The 17,191-nt window shown below is 46.7% G+C and overlaps 1 protein-coding gene across 3 annotated transcripts in view; it reads right to left on the reverse strand.

Moving 5' to 3' along the window:
• ddx46 (DEAD (Asp-Glu-Ala-Asp) box polypeptide 46) overlaps window positions 1-17,191 on the reverse strand; it is a 100,518-nt gene that overhangs the window by 18,092 nt on the left and 65,235 nt on the right. For all 3 annotated transcript variants that reach the window (XM_038795857.1, XM_038795856.1, XM_038795855.1), the window contains 2 exons: window positions 9,700-9,864; window positions 681-843 (listed from right to left, as the gene is read on the reverse strand). In XM_038795857.1, the coding sequence (XP_038651785.1) occupies window positions 681-843; window positions 9,700-9,864 (328 nt within the window). The remainder of the gene's footprint in view (window positions 1-680; window positions 844-9,699; window positions 9,865-17,191) is intronic.

The following is a 17,191-nucleotide window of genomic DNA, read 5'->3' on the forward strand; positions in this document are numbered from 1 at the left end:
CTCTGAGTAAGCGTTCTCCAAGGCGGCCTTCAGGATGCACGACAATGGAAAATCGCCGAGCAGAAACTTATAGCTAAGTTCCACACACGAGTACGGCCTCAACCGGGACCTTGGATTCATGTTGCATTACATTCATCCCCCACCATCTGGCCTGGGCTTGCAAAATCCTTCCAACTGTCCTGGCTTGAGACAATTCACACCTCTTTAACCTGGGGTTACCTCTCTCTCTGGACCTGTAAAGACTTAACTACCTGCACACGCTCGTATTCAAAGTATCGTCTTGCATATTTGACTTTGTCAATATATATGTTTTTGGAACATACCTTTTCATTCATGAGGAAGGAGCAGTGCTCTGTAAACTAGTGATTTGAAACAAACCTGTTGGACTTTAACCTGTTGCAAGACTTCCTACTGTGCTCACCCCAGTCCAACGGCAGCATCTCCACATCATGCCTACAATACACATTGGATTTTGGTGGGGGCTAAATGGGAAGCAGTGGATTGGCCACCCATTATACACCGTCAGATTTTTATTCCCATTATTTCTGAAGAATTGCCATCGAGACTCAGAAAGTTACCTACTGATGCTCATAGAGCCTTCACATGGAGATGAAAATAAATTATGGAAAAAAAATGAACATTGGGGATTATGTGGTAATTGAAAGTACTCTGCACTGTACCTCCATGTAATGACATGCAGGGGTAGGCTGCCCTCATTAGGTCCTTCAATAAACCATCAGCATGCTCTTGCTTGTCCACAAACACTATAACAGAGCCATTTTCTTGGTAATGACCCAAGAGTTCCAACAATTTCAAAAACTTGTTCTCCTCCTCTATGACAATCTGCAAGGATAAAAACAAAAATAACATGGAATTTGAGTTATTCTCATTATATATGTTCTTGGACTACAAATTACAGTTAATGACAAGGTTGACCAAGTTTTCCTCCTCATTGTCCAGCTCAGTGGGTTTGCCCTCAAGGATGTGCCTGTAACATCCTCCTCATCTTAATATACATAGTGACCGATGACAACATCATTGAAAGACTTGCATTTAGGTTTCACAGGTATGTTAACAACACCCTGGTCTAACTTTTCACCAGCTGTCTCAATCATTCCACCTTCCATGACACTTTCGTCAGACTGCTTGCCCAACATCTGGTCTTGGATGTACCTCAACGCATTCCAATAAACCATTGGAAAGACTGAAGCCAGCATCTTCGGTCCTGTCAAACTCTATACTGGTCATAAATTCCACCCTAGCCCCAACCACCACTCTCTGTCTCAGGCTGTTCACAATCTTGGTGTCCCCATGCTTCCAAATTGCTAATCTCTCTATCACAAAGACCAACCTCTGCAAAATTGCTCATCTCCCTTCACCTTAGTCCATCTGTTGCTGAAACTCTCACACATGCCTCTGTTGCTTCTAAATTTCACTACGCCAATACTATGCTGATTGATCACATATCCCCCAGCCTCTGAAAATTCTGCTTCCCTCATCCTAGCTCACAAAATTGCACTCACCCATCACCCCCTGCCATTCATGATCTACAACAGCCCCAGATACCGTAATACCTCAAATTTAAAATTCTTCTTCTCTGGTCCTTCGTGGTCTAGTCCCTTGCTATTTCAGTAATGGTATCAGTCTCAAGTTCAAACTCCCACCCCCCGATGGGTTCTGTACATTTGGCGCCTGTCCACCCACCATTGACAGCTGTAACTTCAGCCATGTAACAGTATGCTTAGGCATTTACTCTCTAAATCTTTTTTAAGATCCTCCTTAAAATCGTCATTTTTGAGGAAACCGTTGATCATCCTTCATTTTTCTTCACATGCCCTGATGAAGCGACATGGGATGTAAATCTATGCTGAAGGCACTTTATAAATGCAAATTGTTATTACTGTAGATGATAAACGAGTAATCAAACACACATTCTGCAAGTTATCTGTCAGTTGAATTTTTTAGTATACTGATCAACCTTATTTCTTGTTCAATCTGCGCATGGGCCTGCAAATGTCTATGTAACATGCAAACAGTGCACACACTGATCTTCCTATATCAAGCTTTTATGAGGAAAACTTGTCATGTCAGCACATCACAGTGAAAACATTGAAGTGAACGTTTATAGGGAGAAAATACAACCTCAGCAATACACTATAATTTAACCTACCAATGCACTCAAAAGTGGTTTTCAAAAAAATTCCAGCCATTACTTTTTCCCAGTGAGCAAAATAGCTCATGTCCAACATGAAAATGAAAATGAAAAATGAAAATCGCTTATTGTCACGAGTAGGCTTCAATGAAGTTACTGTGAAAAGCCCCTAGTCGCCACATTCCGGCGCCTGTCCGGGGAGGCTGGTACGGGAATCGAACCGTGCTGCTGGCCTGCTTGGTCTGCTTTAAAAGCCAGCGGTTTAGCCTGGTGAGCTAAACCAGCCCCAACATATGGTGTTAAACAAAATAACAAATAAAAAAGAGGTATTTCTCTCTAACATGACTAAATTTACCCACTGAACTTTCTTTTATGCTTTATACATTGTTCCTTAATTTTAGTTCAAGATCTCAGTTTGTCTCAAACCTGAGATTCTGTTGTCTAACTTTACTTCAATGTAAATGCACCATTTGCAGAAGTGTGCAGTATTCAATTTGTGCATGGGCATAAATTGAGTAGTAAAGTGTGTCCCCTTATCCTGTGAGAATTTGGATTTCTTTATTATCCCAAAAGACAAACAAACTAGAGACTGAATTCTATATCAGCTAATGAAATTTAAATTTATTTATTAAATCAATTGTTCACAGACAGAAGACTTGTTATCGCAGCTGTTTTCTTTATTGATGGAAAGAAATGTGCTTTTAAAAAAATTATGACATTTTTAGCTCTATCGTATCCCCTCTTTCTTTTAGTAAAAAATCCAATTAAAAAATGTCTCTCCTTAAAGAATTTTCAGCTGTGAGTTTTTCTGAAATCAAAAAACATGGGAAACTATGTAAACATCAATTTTTAAGCAATCATAAAGTAATTTCTGTACTTTATGAAAACATTATTTTTAAAAGACTGTAAGTTCACATTCACAAATGTAATCATCATGTAATAAACATCTTAAATTGGGAATGGAAAAACACGAGAAATAGGAGGAGTTGTATACCATACTGCCCATCAAGCCTGCTGCGCCATTCAATACGATCACGGGCTTCAACTCCACTTCCCGCCCGCTCCCAGTGCCCCTTGATTCCCTGAGACACCTAAAATCTATCTATCAGCCTTGTATCAAATAATAACCTCCTGGGGTGGAGAATTCTAATGATTCACAACCCCGATTTAAGGAATTGCTCTTCATCTCAGTCCCACATGATTGGATCCATATCCTGAGACACTGCTGGGCCACTCATGGCACCATTCTGGACAGCTGGAGGTTTAATAAGAACAAGGTGGTTATGCCATGTAGCATTAACAGGAGCAGAAAACTGTTGTCCAACTTGGACCTCCCCCCTCCCCACCCCTCCAAAAAATGTTCACAAACCCACTTTCCAGGACTGAGCTCGTGCAATAATGGAGCTGTATCTTTTTTTTTAAATTTAGAGTACTCAATTATTTTTTTCCAATTAAGGGGCAATTTAGTGTGGCCAATCCACCTACAGTGCATATCTTTGCGTTGTGGGGGTGAGACCAAAGAGACACGGGGAGAATATGCAATCTCCACACGGACAGTGTCCTGGGGCTGGGATCGAACCTGGGTCCTCGGCGCCGTGAAGCAGCAATGCTAACCAGAGCCACCGGGGTGTCCATATGGGAGCTGTGGCTTAAATGTACCTGTGGAAACAATCTCTCAGCATCTACCCTAACAAGCCCCTTCAGACTGTTTATGTTCTTCTAAACTCAAGAAAATATAAGCTCTACTTACTCTATTTCATCATAGGTCAACCCCTTCATCCCAGGGACCAATTTAAAAAAAAATGTTTTTATTCTCCATTTTCACATTTTCCTCCAAAATTCACACCCCACCCACAAACAATAAACAGGAACAAATACAAAATAAATCCCCTTAACAATAACAACGATCCCATCCTCCCACCACCCCAAACAACGGCCCACGTGTCAATATTGCATCCAATAAAACAAACCCTCCCAAGGTGGAAACAAAAAACAAAGAAGAAAAAGAAAAAAGGAGTCCAGGACCACCCGTGGTCACCCTAGAGTCCCCCCCCCCCCCACACACACACACACACTCAACGCCGTCCAACCTCTGAAAGAGTACCGTGCGTGATACCCAAGAGTTGCAAACCGCCTCCCCCCCTCCCATCCAACTCCTCCTGTCCACTGTCTCTTGTAAAACTCCTCCCCCCAACCTCGGTTCCTTCCCAACTTTCCACCCCGGCTAGGCCACTCAGACCCTGTTCTGCCAGGCTCCGATGGCCGCAGCCCCTCCCCGCACCTCACTCACGTTCACTGGCCGGTTTAAACCGGCCAGCGTGGAGGCCCCCGTCTGGGTCCCTTTCCCGGCCCTAGGAAAATCCAGAAATCCCCTTTTAGCACACAGACCCCGCATAACCAACGACACCTCAAAGAGCCCTCACTTCTAGTGCAAGTCCCATCACTTCCCTTGTCCAAATATATACACCATTGGCTCCTTTAGCCCGTACACCCGCACGCAGTGAAACAAAAAAAGAGACAAAAAAAAAGAAAATACAGTCCCGAGGTTACATTGACACATGGCCATTTCTCAATTTCTCAGTTCTGCCACAGTCCTTCTGCCTTTGCAAACTCCTCCGCTGCTTCCACCATTCCAAAATAAAAGTCCTTGAGCTTATAAGTCACCCTCCGCTTCGCTGGATATACAATGCCGCACTGCACCTTGCTAATGTACAGTGCCCTCTTCACCCGGTTGAAAGCAGCCTGCCTCCTCGCCAGCTCCACCGTAAAGTCCTGGTATACACGTATACCAGCTCCAGCCCACTGCACGATCCGCTTCTGCTTGGCCCAACACAGGACCTTCTCCTTCACACTGTACCTACGGAAGCACAAAGTCCCTACTCTTGGTGGCTCACCCACCTTTGGTACAGGACTCCACGACCGATGAGTCCGATCCAGTTCATATTGGGAGGATCCTCCCCCTGCCCCAATAGTTTCGCCAGCATAGCGGCAAAATACTCCATTGGCCTCGGCCCTTCAACTCCTTCGGGCAGCCCCACAATCCTCAAATTCTGTTGCCTGGATCTGTTTTCCAGGTCTTCAAATTTTCCTCGCTGATCCTTGTTCACCTCCATCACCTTCCGCATCTCCTTCCCCATCGAGGTAATTTGATCACCGTGCTGCAACACCGCCTCCTCCACTTCCTTCAGCGCCTCCCCTTGCGCCCGCACCTCCGCCACTGCGCTCAAAACCTCCCTCATCTCCTTCCTCATCGCCTCCAAGTGCTTTGTAAACTGCCTTTCGAATTCTGCAGCCATCACCGTGGTTATTTCTTCAGCCTTCAGCAATGCGGCCTCCCCTGGTGCTCCAGCCTCCTCTTTCCCTGGTGACCCCTCCACTCCCCGACGGGCCCTCAGCTGCTTTTTTAACGGCCGTTTTCTTACTGACCCGTGACATCTTCTGCTGTGCCTCCTCTGCGCCTTTGACGCTTCAATGGACCCTGGGACCGGGCTTAAAGCCCCGAAAATGCCGTTCCCGAACGGGAGCCCTCCGTTGCGCGGCCACCTCCCGCCGCCGTCACCGGAAGTCCGGCATCCCAGGGACCAATTTAGTGAATCTTTGCTGTGCTGCCTCCACTACAAATATATCCTTCCTTAAATATGGTGACCAAAACTGCACATAGTATTCCAGGTGCGGTTCAGAAACGTCTGACCACTTGAACATTAGTGGCGAACTCCATGAGGTGAAAGAAAGGTCTGCAGTTGGGTAGTGGAGGAGGCCAGGCTTGAGTGTAGCACTCCAAGGTCCAAAAGGGCCAAGGACAGCTTGGGTCCTATTCTCCCAGGGTCCTCTTATCCACAAAGTTATTAGAATGTGCCCTCCACAGTCCATCGCAGCAATCACGTCAAACCTTGGCTCGCATGCTCCCAAACCCGCTATTTTGGTTGTACTCCCAAGACCCATCGCTGCAAAGCTTTAAACATTACTGCCAGATCCTGAGTTCCACATGACCACACTTCCTCCAACCCCCCCACAGAAACAAGTCCTCAAACCACTCATTTCCAGTCCTGACTCCAGAACATCCCTCAATTTGGGCAATATGGTATCACAGCGGTTAGCACAGTTGCTTCACAGCTCTAGGGTTCCAGGTTCGATTCCCGGCTTGGGTCACTGTGCGGAGTCTGCACTTTCTCCCCGTGTCTGTGTGGGCTTCCTCCGGGTGCCCTGGTTTCCTCCCACAGTCCAAAGAGATGTGGATTGGCCATGATAAATTGCCCTTCGTGTCCAAAAAAAAGGTTAGCTGGGGTTACTGGTATAGGGTGCAGGTGTGTGCTTAAGTAGGGTGCTCTTTCCAAAAGCCGGTGCAGACTCGATGGGCCGCATGGCCTCCTTCTGCACTGTAAATTCCATGATTCAATTCTCCCATAATCAGAGGTTTCCCTTACTCCCCAACATTCACGGAAATCAGGATTTGCATCAGTGTTCCCACTTCTGCAATGCCCTTGGAACATCAGGATCCATCTCCCAGATTCTTCTCAGATTATTATCAGATACAGAGCCTTAACCCAGTTCCATCAGACACTGGAAACCCCCTTCCGAAATCCCAGCGCCAACTCTAATTATGAGAAGTCATGGAAGCTCTTATTAGACCTCCAGCTGTTCACAATAAAGCCATTGTTGGCTTCCTAGCATATTAAATTACTTATATATGGAGCACACATCATGCCCACATACGATTTCCATGTCACAATTTTTGACGCACATAAAATGTAAAGTTTTACAATAAGCCTCCAACTATCAAGTGGTGCAGGTTCAACTCAACTAGCTCTATTTTCCTAGAGAGCAACTGACCCCACCCTACTCCTGAGACTAATTTCCTGGATGAGTGCGACTCCAACAACACTAGAAGCTCAACAATATCCAGGACAGAACAGTGTTTTGATTGGAACCTCACCCATAACCTTAAACGTTCACTCCCTCCACTTTAGGAGAGCAAAGAAGGGTGCTTGGAAAAGCACTGGTGGGTAGAATTAGGGAGAATCCCAAGATATTCTAAAAATATGTTAAGGGGAAGAAGATAACCAGGGAAAGAGTGGAGCCCATTAAGGACCAAGCGGACAATCTGTTTGTGGAGCCAGAGGACATTGGGGGTAAACAACTACTTCAACATCTGTCTTCACTCGGGAGAAAAAGAATGTAGGTACAGAGTTGGCTGGGGGGAGGGGGAGGAGAAAGAAAGAGGACTGTGAGGTTCTTAAACAGTTTGACAGAGGGAGTGACGAAGAGGGCTTGGTGGACTTAAAGTGGACAAGCCTCCCAGGTCCGAATGAGTTGCATCCCAGGCTGCTGTGGGAGGCAAGGGAGGAAACGACAGGGGCTCTGACCCAAATTTTTAATTCCATTCTCGTCACAGGAGAGGTGCCTGATGATTGGAGGACAGTTAATGTGAATATACGTTTCAAGAAGGGTGGTAGAGATAAAACAGGGTATTACATACCAATGAGTCTCACATCAGTGGTGCGGAAACTATTGGAGAAAATTAATCTCCACTTGCAAAGGCAAGGTTTGTCAGAGGGTGGTCTTGCTGAATGAATTTGATTGAAATTTGAGGTGTGGTGATCGGGTGTGTAGATGAGGGTAGCGCAGTTTATATGGATTTCAGTAAAGCCTTTAACAAGGTCTCACATGGGAGACTGAAAGTAGGTAAAACCACATAGGATCCAAGGTAACTTGGCAAGTTGGATTCAAAGTGGCTTAGTGGTTGGAGACAGGGTGGTAGTAGATGGCTGTTTGTGAGACTGAAGGCCGGTGTCCAGAGGCATATCACAGGGATCAGTGCTAAGCCCCTTATTGTTTGTGATATATAAATAAACTACATAGATGAGAATATGTAGGGGGACGGGACGGGGTTGATAAAGAAGTCTGTGGATGACATAAAGATTGGCAAGGTGTTTGGCAGTGAGGAAGAAGGTCTTAGGTTGCACAAAGATATAGACGGATTGGTAAGATGGCCAGATCGTAACATAGAATTTAATCCTGAAAAGTACGAGGTGATGCACTTTGGATGGAGTAACAAGACAAGGGAGTACTCAATGAATGGCAGAACATTAGGAAGCTCAGAGGGATCTTGGGGTACTTGTTCATAGATCCCTGAAGGTGGCAGGACAGGTTAAAAAGGTAGTTAAGGAGGAATATGGGACACTTGCTTTCATTAGTCATGGCATAGATTACAAGTGCAGGGAGGTTTTGTTGGAGCTTTGGTTAGGCCACAGGTGCTGTGTGCAGTTCTGGTCGTCTCATCAAAGGTTGCCGAGGTTAGAGCATTTGAGTTATGGAGAGAGGCTGGATAGGTTTGGGTTGTTTTCTTTAGAGCAGAGAGGGATTAGAGTAGGTTTAGTGTAGTTTGTCAGCGCAGCAAAGGGCCTCTTCTGTACTGTATGACTTGCTGCGCACAGTAGTAGCAGCTTGTACCGTATACAAGATGTACTGCAGCAACTCACCAAGACTCCTTGAAAAGCACCTTCCAAACTCGTGACCTCTACCACCTAGGAGGATAAAACCAGCAGAGGCATGGGACAACTACTGCAAGTTACCCTTACAAGGCACATACCATCCTGACTTTGAATTATATTGCATTACCTTCACTGCTGCTGGGTCAATCCTCAAACTTCCCAACAACACCATGGGTGTACCTGCACCAGATAGATTACAATGATTCAAGGCGGCACTGACCACCACCTTCTCTGGGCAATTTGGGATGGACAACAAAGGTTTGCCGAGCCAGGGACACCCACGTCCCATAAAAGAATAAAAACCTCCTATTGAGTTCTGGCCATCAGATTGTTGTGTATCGTCTCCTCTCATTTCACATCATTGTTAATTTTGGCTTAGCTTTCCCATCTCAGTTTATTAGAACATAGAAGACCTACAGTGCAGAAGAAAGCCCTTCGGCCCATCGAGTGCACTGACCATCTGAAAGAGCCCCCTGCCTAGGCCTACTCCCCCGGCCCAGGCCTACTACCCCGCAGACACGGGGGAGAAAATGCAAACTCCATAAACAGACAGCCAAGGCCGGAATTGAACCCAGGTCCCTGGCACTATGGGGCAGCAGTGCCAACCACTGTGTCACCTTACCGCCGCTATTTGAGTGGAGTTTGTACATTCTCCCTGTGTCTGCGTGGGTTTCCTCTGGGTGCTCCGGTTCACTCCCACAGTCCAAAGATGTACGGGTTAGGTGGATTGCCCCTGATAAATTGCCCCTTAATGTCCAGGGATGTGAGAGGTAGGTTATGGAGTTACGGGGGTAGGGTGGGTTGGATAGGCGAGTGGACACGAGTAGGGTGCTCTTTCAAGGGTTCGGTGCGGACTCGATTGGCCAAATGGCCTCTTTCTGCACTGTAGGGATTCTATGATTCTAAGCAAAATTTAAAATTGCCAATAATAAAGTGCACTGCCACAATGACAGCATTCGTCAAAAAAAATGAAAATTTCTTGTCCAGACTGTAGGGTTCCAGTTGGCAATACAAACTGTTTAACTGTGGAAATAAATTAACGAGTTCAGCACCTACCACATGTTGCTCAACATCAGAGCAAACGACACTCCTACTGCCTACTTGCACTTCAATAGGTTTTGTTAGTATTCGTCGTGCTAGGGCCTCCATTGCTCTGGGGAATGTAGCAGAAAACATAACAGTTTGTCGGTCTGGTCGAATGTTTTCTACTATTCGCATTACCTATAAATACACAAATAGAAACGGTGTTAATCTTTACAGCTTTTTGTCTTTCAGTAACAAACAGGTAAATTATAGTTTGGAAATAAGAGTGTACACAACCCATCTCATGAGGGCAGCAGCATCACTAAGAGGAACTGGTTCACTGGCTTCATTATAAAAGTGCTGCTGGGCTGCGGGTGCCATTCTCCATCCCACAGGAAGTTTGCTATTCAAGGGGGCAGAGACTCATAATAGTCATGGAGAGGGGGAAACATAGTGAGCCAATCAAGCTGAGGGTAAAGTGACTGGCATCAGCCTGTGATTCTAACAAGCACTCCTACTGCTTCTCGCTCTACAATAGGAGAATTTAAAAAACTTTAACTTATCTTTTGGATGGCAGTCTCCAGTGGTCTCCAAGTCAAAGTACTGGTGGTTTAATCGGACAGACATGGAGAGAATGTTTTCACTTGTGGGAGGAGACCAAAAATACTAGCCATAAATACAAGATAGTTACTGACATACACATTAAGGACTTCAGTTTACCTAGAGATTGGTTAGAATGTAGAACTTGCTACATCAGAGAGTAGTTGAGGCAAGAAGCATAGATGGATTTAAGAGGAATCTGGATAACTGAATGAAGGAGAAAGTAACAGAAAGATATGCCGATCAGTTCAGATGAAATAAAATAGGAGGAGACCATGTAGATCTAAAATAGAAGCCATGGAGCAGTTGTGGCCCATTTCTGCACGTAATTTTAAAGAATTCATTAATGGGATGTGGGCATGGCCAGTATTTATGCCAATCCTTACCTGCCTTCGAAAAGGTGGCAGTGAGCTGCCTTCGTAAACCACTAGAATCTTTATGATGCAGTTATATCGACAGTACTGTGACAATAAATCAAATCAAATCAAAACAAATCATTACTGTTAGGGAGGAAATTCCAGGATTTTAGCCCAGACATGGTGAAACATTTCCAAGTTGGGACGGCATGTGACTTGGAGGGGAAGTTGCTGGTGTTCCCTTACTCTTGCATTTCTTGTTCTTCGATGGAAAGTTATGAATTCGAATGCCATCACATGTTGAAAAATATTCCTTTTTATAAATATTTTTATTGGCATTTTCAACTTTAACGTATAGCGATTTGATGTGCAAGGCACAGGGTATTTACAAAGTAGCAGGTAAGCTGTGTCTGATATTTACAAGCCAGTTTGTGTCTTATGTACAGCAGTTTGTAAAAGCGGTTCTGCCCCACCTTCCAAAGGCATGTTCTGTATCTCCGTTCTTTGTCGTTTGTTGTTCGGTGTTGGGGGCTGCCCCTTATGCTTTGTTTTGTGCCATCTTTGGGATCCCTTCGCTCCCCTCCACCAATCTGCCCCTGTCTCTTTTGCGTGCCTCCCTCGTCTTTCTCTCTCTCCGGCGCGCGATTAGCAATGCAAAAGCCAGGGTGTTGGTCCTCTTCCCCATATGAAGGACTGGCTGATCGGAAACCCCAAAGACTGCCAACTCTTGGGCACAGCCCCACCCTCACAAGCTTGGACAGCACCTCGAAGAAGGCTGTCTAGAACCTGACAAGTCGGGGCATGCCCAAAACATGTGGGCATGGTTGGCTGGGCCTCCCTGCACAGTTCACATTTGTCCTTCACCTCTGGGAATAACCTGCTCATTCGGATTCTGGACAGGTGGGCTCTGTGCGTCATTTTAAACTGCATAAGACTTAGCCTATGCAGGAGATGGAGTAGGCCCTGTTCAGTATTCGCTCCAGAGTCCCAACCCACTGCTGTCCCCAGTTCGTCCTCCCATTTCCATCTAGTTTCGCCCAATGGTAGTTCTGCCCTGTCTACTAACTGTCCGTATATGTTCCCATAGTTCCCCCCCTCCTTATTGTCTGTGTTGATTAGCTCCTTGATAGTAATCAACTATTTTCTGATAGGTAAATATTTAATGTAAATATTAAAGCCCAGTTTTAATACACATTTTAAAATAAGGATTTCAGCACTCATAACCTCAGGCCATGACAAAACACACAACTTCAATAGAAGCACAAAAGCCTGACACATGCATAAACTAATTGTAGATTAAAACAACATTTTAGAACAAGCTATTGTTCTAATAAACAGATTTTCAAAGTCAGTTTGACATTAAGAAATAAGCTGTACCAGTAATCGAGATCAAGGTCAAGTAAGCACCACAGCAATATGAAGGCCCCATTGTCCAGAATGTGGATAAAGCAAAGTCAGCAGAAAACCAGTAGAAACCAAGCTTGAAAGTAGCACAAAATCGCATTCCATAGCATACACAAATATTCAAACATGAAACATTCAGAACTTACGTTGCACATTGAGGATTGACAGTTAACCATCAAATCAAATGTATTTGATTCTCACCCAAACCAATTAGGACGACATAGAAGTAGGGACAGATAGCTTCAGACTGATAAAATTCTCCTTAAACATGATGGTCTGCAGGGCCATCTTTATTCCGGGATCATTCTATACTTTGATCTAACCATTCGCTATCTCTATTTTCATATTTTCACTTTTCCACTCGAACTCTTGAAGTAAAAGCAAGCTGTTTTGCCGTAAGCAAGAAACCATTTCGGTATTATTTTGAAAGTTAAATTGTTTATTAGTTACTTCTCTTTAAGTCCTTTGCTAGCCAGACTTTATTGAGAATAAGATTTAAGTTTCTCTCAATTGTAATCAAGTAGAGGCAATAAAAGGTTCTTATTTGCATCCGAGACATTTAACTAAAATTTATACTGAGTTTTAGTGTTACAAGACTTCACTAGATCCGCATGGTAGATCTCTTCACTCCTCTAGGAGCATGTCTCCCGGGGCCCTGGGATACCTTGCCGCCTCCTTACTGAAAAGTGTTTAATCTGGAAGTGCCTCAGCTCCTGTCCCGTCAGTAGGTCCAGGTCCTTGTCAGTTTGTCTAAGGTTGCAAATCTGCCCCTATTAAGAGGCCCCTAACTGCTAATGTCCCCCCCCCCCCCCCCCCCCCCCCGCCCCCGGTTGTGTCTCCACTTTTTAAAGGGAGCGTCGAACATTGCCGGTGGAAAACTGTGGTTGCTGCAGATGGGGGGCATGGAGGATATCTCTGTAACGTCTTCAATGTGGCTACTACCACTTGGCTGGATGTGTACTTTGATATGGGGGATGGGAGTGCTGCCGTGGCACGTGCTCGGATGGTCGTTCACTTGCAGGAGGATTCCTCTAGCCTCAACCATTCCGTGGTTGGCTCTCTTATCCATCCCCTCACCCTCTCGGCTGTGGCATTACTGTAGGTTTGATAAGGCTTGACCGTACATGATTTTCCTCCTTTGTAGCGTTGACTTAAGAGATGCTCTCGTTCTTACCCCACCACACAAACGGGATAATCATTTTGTCTACTTTGTGGAAATAGGACTTGGGGATAAAGATGGGTATGGATCTTAACAAGAAGAGGAACCTCAGCAGTACGTTCATTATGATCATCGGCACTCTCCTTGCCAGGGTAAGTGGGAGTGCATCCCATCTCCGTAGGTCCTTTTTTACTTCCTCTGCCAGGCTGGTCAGGTTCCACCTGTTGATCTGCGTCCAATTATGGGCTCTCTGGATCACTAGGAAGCAGAATTTATTTTGGGCTAGTTTGAATGGTAGTGCCTCCAGTTCTGTCCCTCCCCCATTCGGGTTCACCAGGAATGCCTTATTCTTGCGCTGGTTGAGTTTGTAGCCAGAGAAGGCTCCGAACTCGCATGATTGCTTTCAGGCTGCTCTGTGGGTCCGAGACGTAGAGGAGCAGGTCATCCGCATAGAGTGTGCCGTATCTTTGTATGATGTGGAGATGCCAGCGTTGGACTGGGTTTCACCCATGAGGTAAATCCTGTCCCTAGCCCAAACCGCTCTAGCACCTAGATGAGGTACTTCCATTCGATTCGGTCGAAGGCCTTTTCTGCGATGAGGGAGATGATTACCTCTGGTGTTCCCTCTCCGAATGGGGTCATTATTACATTCAGCAGCCGCCTGATGTTCTTAGTTAGCTGCCTACCCTTGACAAAGCTCGTCTGGTCCTCTACGGCCACCTCCAGTACGCAGTTCTCCAGTCTCTTGGCCAGGACATTTGCGAGTATCTTTGTGCCTACATTCAGCCGATATGTGGATCTACATGATCCACATTGCGACGGGTCCTTGTTTTATTTGGGTATCAGCGATATCCTGGCCTGTGTTAGTGTAGGAGGCAGGGTGCCCCTCGCCAGCAGGTCTGCGAACATGTCCGGCAGGTGCGGGGCCAGGGCTGGTGGGAATTTCTCAGAAATTCGCCAGGAGCCAGTTAGGTCCCGGTGCCTTCCCTGCCTGCTGGGAGCTGATACGTTCCATGATCTCTCCCAGTCCTACTGGTGCTTCTAGCTCCTCCTGCTTATCATCCCCCACAATGGATATGTCCAGTCCGTTGAGGTACCTTTTAATCTCCGCATCCCCGTCCGGGGGGGGGGGGGGGGGGGGGGGGGGGGGGGGGGGGGGGGGGGTCGGAGTATAGCCCTCGGTGGAATGTCTCAAAACAATCGTTTGATCCCTTTTTTCTCGATTACCAGTCTGCCTCTGGTATCCTTTACCTGCGCTATCTCCCTTGTGGCTGCCTCCTTTCTCAGCTGGTGAGCCAATAGGCGGCCAGCCCTTCCCCCCGTGGTTGTAAAAGGTCCCCCGCATCTGGCGGAGTTGGTGCACTGCTTTCCTGATGGATAGCAAGTTAAAGTCCATTTGTAGCTTTTTCCTCTCCACCAGGTTTATTTGAAATCACTAGCTTTCGGAGTGGAGCTCCTTCATCAGGCGAGTGAAGAGGTGGGTTACACAAACACATAGACAAAGCCAATGATGCAAGATGATCAAAGCTAGTGATTCCAAATAAACCTGTTGGACTTTAACCTGGTGTTCTTACTGTCATCTTTGTGCACCCTTCCAGCTTTTCGCACCTTGCAGAGCGATCGACAGTGGTTCATTGCCAGGGTGAACAAGAGTGGGGACTCAGAGTATTATCTGCCGACCTCCAGAACGGAGTCGATCAGTTGTTGCCTTGCCACCCTCTCTTCCCTATCTCTTCGTGCCTTGTAGGCTCTGATCTCTCCTCTAATCACAACCTTCAGTTTCTCCCAGAACCTGGAAGGTGAGACCTCCCCATTTCAGTTGTTTGTAACGTACTCGCCTTGGCTTGTGATATTTTCTGCCAGAAGCCCTTATCGGCCAGTAGGTCCACATCCAACCTCACATCCATGTAATGTGGAGCGTGGCCGGAGATAACTATTGTGGAATATTCCGCTCTTGCTATTCCTGGAAGCACCACTTTCCCCACTGCAAAGAAGTCTATTCTCGAGTATGCCTTGTGGACCGGCAAAAAGAAAGAAAATCCTTTCTCACCGGGGCTTAGGAACCACAATGGGTCCACCGCTCCCATTTGCTCCTTGAATGTTGCTATCTCCCTGCCCATGCCCATCCTTTTCCCCGATCTGCATTTCGATCAGTCTGTCAATGGGTCCTGTTGAAGTCGGCCCCTTGATCAGTCGGTGTGTGACAATGTCGGGCATTGTCGGCATGGTCTTTTTTATGAAGCCTGTGCCACCCCAATTGGGCACGTACACTTTAACCAGGACTACCGGTGCCCCATCTAGGACACCGCTGACCATGACGTAGCGCACCCCCTCCTCTGGTCCGTAACCGTCCTTGTCGCAGTGAAGCTCGTCCTCTTACTAATCACTGTGGCTACTCCCCTCGCCCTCGTCCTGTAGCATGAATGGTATGTCTGTCCCACCCAGCCCTTTATTACCCATCGTCAATCTTTTTCCTTCAGGTGCTCTTCCTGAAGGAAGACTATGTCGGCTTTCAGGCTTCTCAGATGGGCGAAGATTCTGGATCTTTTCACTGGGCCGTTAAGTCCCTAACATTCCAGGTGATAATCCTGGTGGGGGGATTTTTGTCCCCCATGCTCCTGCGGGATCAACCATACTTACCCGGTTGAGGCGCCCCTGTGCTCCGGGGTTTCCCTTTGTCCAAGGGGCACACAACATGGCCACCAACTATGTGTATGCCACGTGGGTGAGCCCCTGCACTCAAGAGATTTCCCTTTGTTTAGGGACGCTTCAAAGTCGCTGCTTGCTGCGCCATCCTGTTTCCTCAGCCTCTTCCTCCCCTGCCAAGGCCTGTACGATACCCAGTTCATATTTCCCTCTGTTCCTTTTGTGTCCCTTTCCCCCTCCATACCCTTTTGTCTGTGTCCCCCCTTCCCCACCTCCCCCTCCCGTGCCCCTCTGACCAGACGCTCCCTCCCTATCGAGAGATGCACCGCGGTTCCCCTTGCATTCTGCCTTCCCGTGCTAGCTATTTTGCTAGTGTGGTGGCCCTCTTTCCTGGGCTGGTCTAGCTCCTTGCGTATGCCCGCTGACTGCCCTTTTTCCCTGATTAAACCTCACCTGACGTCCCCAATGTCCACTCCTTTCCAAGACCCAGTCTTCCCTTTATAATCGGGGCGAGGCAACACAGTCCTGCGCAAACATACTCATTGTCCAATGAGTTTTTTGCTCTTTCAGAGCACTCTCTGTGTAGTTCTTATCGTTGCCGTGCCTATCTCTTGTCCCAGCCGTTGGTTCTGATGAACTAATTTGCTTCCTCTGGGGTATTGAAGTAATGCTCCTTCCTTTGGTATGTGACCAAGAACCTGGCTGGGAACAGCATGCCGAAACATACCCCATTCCTGTACAGGGCCGATTTCACCTGATTAAACTTGGCTCTGCGTTATGCTAGTACTGCCCAAATGTCCTGGTAAATTCTGATTCTATGTCCTTCTCAGGTGCTTGCTTTTGTTTGTCATGCCCACCGCATGATCCTCTCAGTCTTGGTATTGGTGGAGCTTTGCAATAATCACCTCAGCTGCTCCCCGGCCTTGGGTTTTGGTCTAAGCGACCTATGCGCTCTATTGAGCTCTGGGGGTTTGGGGAAGTTGTCTCTCCCGACGAAGTTGCCCAGCATTTGGGTGACGTAGTCCGTCAGGTCTTTGCCCTCAATGCCTTCGGGCAACCCACGATCCTGATGTTTTGTCGTTGGGACCTGTTCTCCTGGCCCTCGACTTTTCCCCTTAAGTTCACAGCGACAGGGTCCCAGGTTTGATTCCCGGCTTGAGTCACTATCTGTGCGGAGTCTGCACATTCTCCCCATGTCTGTGTGGGTTTCCTCAGGTTTCCTTCTACAGTCCAAAGGTGTGCAGGGTAGGTGGAATGGCCATGTTAAATTACCCTTAGTTTCCAAAAAAGGTTAGGTGGTGTTATGCGGATAGGGTGGAGGTGTTGGCTTAAGTAGAGTACTCTTTCTAAGAGCCAGTGC

The sequence above is a fragment of the Scyliorhinus canicula genome, chromosome 4 (assembly GCF_902713615.1).
Source record: "Scyliorhinus canicula chromosome 4, sScyCan1.1, whole genome shotgun sequence".
Classification (NCBI taxonomy): Eukaryota; Metazoa; Chordata; class Chondrichthyes; order Carcharhiniformes; family Scyliorhinidae; genus Scyliorhinus; species Scyliorhinus canicula.